Raw genomic sequence first — 5,123 nt, forward strand, 5'->3', positions numbered from 1 at the left:
CCAAAAGTGGAAAAAAAATGGTCCATCTTTTTTATTATATATAGCATCAGAAATTCCAATAAACAGTTTGAATCATCACTGGGGCAGCTGTGGTGGAGTGGTTAGGTGAGTCATCCTAGAACCGGAAGATCGCCGGTTCGATCCCCTGTCCAGCCATTTCAGTCATTGTGTCCTTGGGCAAGACACTTAAACCACCTTGGCCAGGGCATGGTCAGGGGGTCCGGTGGCACCGGTGCATGGCTCTGTCAGTGTGCCCCAGTGCAGCTGTGACCACAATCCAGCTTACTACAGTGAATGTGTGTGTGTGCAGGTGAAGGTCTGAAGTGTGAAGTGCCTTGGGGTCCAAGTGGAATTGATGTCAGTGCTATACAAACTATCAGCTGAYGCTTCTTAAAAAAATAAAACTAGTTAGCTAATGTTTATAAATAGTTGCTGCCTGGTTAGCTACTTAGAACATGTTTATTCATCTCATTATAAGACCRTTTAGGGTAGTTTTTACAAAGACACTATCTAGACTAGCTATATAAATAATAGACATTTAATTTAAGAAATGCAAAATTAGTTAGCTAGTGTTTATTTGTTTATTTACAGGCAGCCATTTGTTATTAAAAAAGTTATTTAATTAGCGCCATATTAAATATTCTCATAACGACAATATTAAACTTCCAGTTTGAAAAAAATAAAACAGACCGATTATCTGTTTTTCACGTATAAAATGAAAATAGAATAACTGTCCATATTTTTTTTTTGTTTTTTACATCTGTTTTTAAAATGAAAATTTAATGACCAAAAAGTACACAGAACTTACCACCTTTGCTCTAACAGTTATGGGTGAATAGAAGTGAATGAATGTTTGCATGGATGAATGAGTGTGATGAGTGAACACAGGAGCTGTACTTGCTCTTTACTCTTGTTGACATTTTGTTGGTATTACAAATAAACTCCCATCACTTCTGTCTTATAGCTGTCTACTGTCACCACAAAACTAAAAGACGTGCGATCACATTGGATTTCTTTGCCAAGCATTTTCTGCAGAGACAGAGTGGCACAAGGTGCAGGGGCAGAGGATAAGTGTTGGAACGGCATTAGCCGTGCCAGGTAAGGGTTGCAAATCTGCACACAGAGATTCAAAATGAGTATTTTAAAGCACTCAAAACCTTTATGGTAATGGGCGTATAAAACTCAGTGAGCACATTTTTTTTTTCTTTTCAATTTGCACAAAGATTTGTTTCAGCCCAGTCTGCTAATTAAATACACAKTTTGGTATATTAGTGCATGTACTAAATATCAACCCTAGAATTTAGTTGTTTACCCCAAAGTTACACAAAATGTGATTGAGTTAATATGTTATTTTTGTCTCGCAGTGTTGTATTAGTATCACTGTTGAACTATGAAAAACGTGTTGCAATTATTTTCAAGGATTGTGCTCATGAATAAATTCAGTAGTTAAAATAAATATGAGACTGAATTGTGAGATGTTTTGAATTTTAAATGGCATTTATTATGTATTTTTTTCCACTGGTGAACATTTAACAGCATAATAGTAAATCCAAATCACACACATTAATATTTCTCTTCATAGTTTCTACAGGCAACATGTTTTCCCTGTAGTACACTCATCGTCCAGTGTGGATGTTGATTTCTACAGACTCATCACGAAACAATAAAATGGAATAAATGGAATATGTCCGGCTAATCAAGTTTTTATGTGAACCAGATATCTCCCCGAGGTGATGGGTGACGGTCTAGCCAGTCAGATCAACAACCCCGAAGTGGAAATCGACATCACAAAACCAGACATGATGATACGACGACAAATCATGCAGCTGAAGATCATGACCCACCGCCTGAAGAACGCTCTCAATGGCTATGACGTGGACTTTCAGGACACCAGTGAGTTAAAAAAATAAAATAAAATAATAAAAAAGTGGTGACTAGTTTTCATAACCTTTTTAAAAACAGTTTCAAAAGGTTTATGCTCAGTGCTCTAAGAGTGCAGCTTACTTCTCCTGTGCCTTTGAAAAGTTTGAAACAATAAAAACAAAAGATATTTTGAATAATATGAAAGCATAAAATGACCTCCTGAATTAAAGCTGTAGAATGTATTTTAGAACAAATTTGTTGTTGCTTACAAATGGGGAATTTGTATAGAAATTTTGAAGATGTTGCTGCTAAACCAAATATTATTTTTGAATTATTTGTAGATTTATTATATAAGTATATAGCAGGTCTATAAGCTGCCATTCTTATGTCTTATATCATCCTTTTAAAATTTTAAAATACTTTGCTTCTAAAGAACCGTACTGTTTTGTAAAATTCCAAGTGGTTTTCAGCTAGTTTGGTAAGATGTRCTGCTGGAGATTGGACAGTTAAATTTACCTGATCATTTTTTTCTTATGAGTTTAAGTTTGACATATGAATCATTCAAGCATAGAAAATTCCTAATTTTGATTTTTTTTTTTTTTAATTGTTAAAAATGGTCAATTTAACGGTTTGATGCATAAAATTGCATGTAAGAGAGGTGGTTCCTGAAGAAATGTTAAGTAAAATCTTGACTGATTAGCTGTTTAATTAAAGGATGGGTCATCTCCCAGGTCCCCTGTTAGGTCTTTGCTGATTTTTTTTTTTTTATATTCCTAATATATTTGTTTTAGACACAGTAAATCTGCTGTGGTGTTTTTTAGGTCCTTCACTTATTCTTTTGTCCTCCACACCTCTATATTTGTCGTTTTAAAGTACAATATGCTATTGTTGTGAAGTACTAGAACTGGACAGTAGACAGTGAAAAAAAATAAAACTGCTAAAGTTCAATGGAAAACTTTTGGAACTATTGATGAGAATCAATTTAAAAGATTATTAGGAATTACCTTAGCAAAGTATTGCAGTTATTGMTTTGTGATAAGTTAACCCAGAAGGTTTTTAAAATCTGGCAATGTTTTAAAATACATGAACAGTATAACTTCAGTAAGACAAATCAATACAAGGGAACAGCATATTGTTTCTTTTTTTTTCATTCTTTTTCTTCTTATTTATTGTAATTACAAGCAGTTGAACAACACAAACAGGCATAAATGTTGCATATTACAACTGGGAAGCTACCATGCTTTCATAATCTTCCCAGTTTTTCCCTTATGTATACAGAATTTGTACATTAAAAAAATTTTCAAATGATGTTTATGTCTATATCAATTTGTAGGTGATGATGTCAGCGGATCAGGAAGTGGCACGTGTGCAGATGAAATGTGTTCCCGAGGAACACGCCTCGTCATCCCTACCAGTGACCGGCCTAGGTTTTTTAACCCGCCAGAAAACGAGAAAGTGAAAGGTTCAGCCCAGCAACACTTTCCTTCTGCCATCATCCACCTGCTTTCACTGCTCATTCTGCTGCTCCAGCGATAAATGAAAGGAGAATGGTGCAACTGGGACTACGTTTGAAATGTGTGGGGGGCGGGGATGAAAAGTTTTAGAAAAGGAGGGGTGGAGGAGAAGTTGGGAGTTAGTTACTTTGCCAAATGTAAGTGAGTTTAGAGAAACAACAACAAATCGCTTAGATGGACTTCCTTTGGATTTGGATTAGAACAAAAATGGATTCACAAGTATTCATCATTGTTTTTGTTCTTCTCTTGTCCTCTATTTGTTGCTATTCTATGACACTGTTAGAGCTGGTCTTTTTGCATCTTCTAATGTTTTTGTTTCTAGTATTTGGGTTCTGTGAGATTATATTTGCACCTAAGACATGTCCAAGTAAATTGCTAACAGTTTGTTGACATTGGGACAACAGAAAAAGGGAGAATGGAGTGCTGCGGTTGCCCTCCAATACATTTTTGGAAGTCACTCGTATTTTGTAGAAATTATTTATTTATTAACATTTGTCACTAATTGAATTAATCCGACCGCTATTCCTAAACAAAACCATGCACAAACTTGGAACAAAAATATGTAAAAAAAATTTGTTTAAAGAAAGAAAATCTGGACCGCACGCCCTATCACACACATTACGATTTACAGTGTTAATACAATGAGTTTGAGAGCACAGCCCATCAGCACTTTCTGCTTCTTATAAGCCGCAATAAAAGCTGCCATCAAGTTCACACAAACATTATCCCTCAAAGTCCTCAAACAGTAATGTGTGCCATATATCCACTCATCCTYCCACTGCACCCACCCTCTATCATTATTGTTCACCTGCTGCCAGTRTGGAATCATCTTAAGATTCTGGTTTAAGTAAAGCACATATTTTGATGTGAGGAGTCTCGGATGACAAACTTGTAACAGAACAGAACAATCTGGTGCACTTTTTTCCCATTGTTCCTTCAATGCAAATCAAAAATATAGCATATGTAACTTTTTTTGAACTGCAGTWTCACAGATTTTTATGTTGCATTGTAGCAAATCTCAATATAAAAGAAAAAGCCAAATCATGTGCATCTTTTAAATGAACTATGTCAATAACGAACCAAACTGTGTGCAAGTTGTTAACTGCTTTGTTTTTACCTTCTTGAAAGGAAAATCACTGGGCACGAACATTTTAAAATGGTAAATCATTGCACGCCCCTATGTGATTATTTCATCATCTGTCAGAGTTTCTATTTCTTTCTCTGCAACTTTTTTCTATATGAGTGTATCTCAGTTTCCACCTAAACTCCCACCCTCCTCCCCACTCATTGCTTCTAATGACCTTTAGCGTGCTCTTTCTAATGGCAAGGCAATATGACAATGACACAGTGCTTCATTATGTGTCAACCTTCATGGGAATGTTTTTTTTTTCCTTTTTTTTTCTTTTGCGTAGCCGTGGAGTGTGTACAATAGCACACTTCCTTATGAGATGCTTGTGATGGAGAAATCGTGTACCACATTTTAATTCAAAGAAATGTCAAAGCTCTTGTTTTAAAGMATTTCCGTGCAGGATGAGAGAGTGATGCTTGCGTGTTCGTATGAGTTTTGTGCATGAATGCGTGTGTCTGCTTGTGGCTTGCAGATCATAGAGAGACAAATGATAGAGTCTTTGTAAATCGTGGGTTGGCACAAAAAAACTATTTTCAAGTGCATTGGACTTTGTATGACAGATAGCTACTGAATTGACAGCAATAGGAGATTAATATAGCCCATTTGTAATATATATA

At 35.6% G+C, this 5,123-nt stretch overlaps 1 protein-coding gene across 1 annotated transcript in view; it reads left to right on the forward strand.

Moving 5' to 3' along the window:
- gpc1b (glypican 1b) overlaps positions 1–5,106 on the forward strand; it is a gene marked incomplete at its 5' end in the record, with an annotated part of 31,324 nt that extends 26,218 nt beyond the window's left edge. Inside the window, 3 exon segments of the mRNA XM_014031992.1 lie at positions 965–1,098; positions 1,718–1,893; positions 3,197–5,106. Coding sequence (XP_013887446.1) covers positions 965–1,098; positions 1,718–1,893; positions 3,197–3,399 — 513 coding nt within the window.
- Between the last annotated feature and the right edge of the window lie 17 nt (positions 5,107–5,123).

The sequence above is a fragment of the Austrofundulus limnaeus genome, unplaced genomic scaffold (assembly GCF_001266775.1).
Source record: "Austrofundulus limnaeus strain Quisiro unplaced genomic scaffold, Austrofundulus_limnaeus-1.0 Scaffold6, whole genome shotgun sequence".
Lineage (NCBI taxonomy): Eukaryota > Metazoa > Chordata > Actinopteri > Cyprinodontiformes > Rivulidae > Austrofundulus > Austrofundulus limnaeus.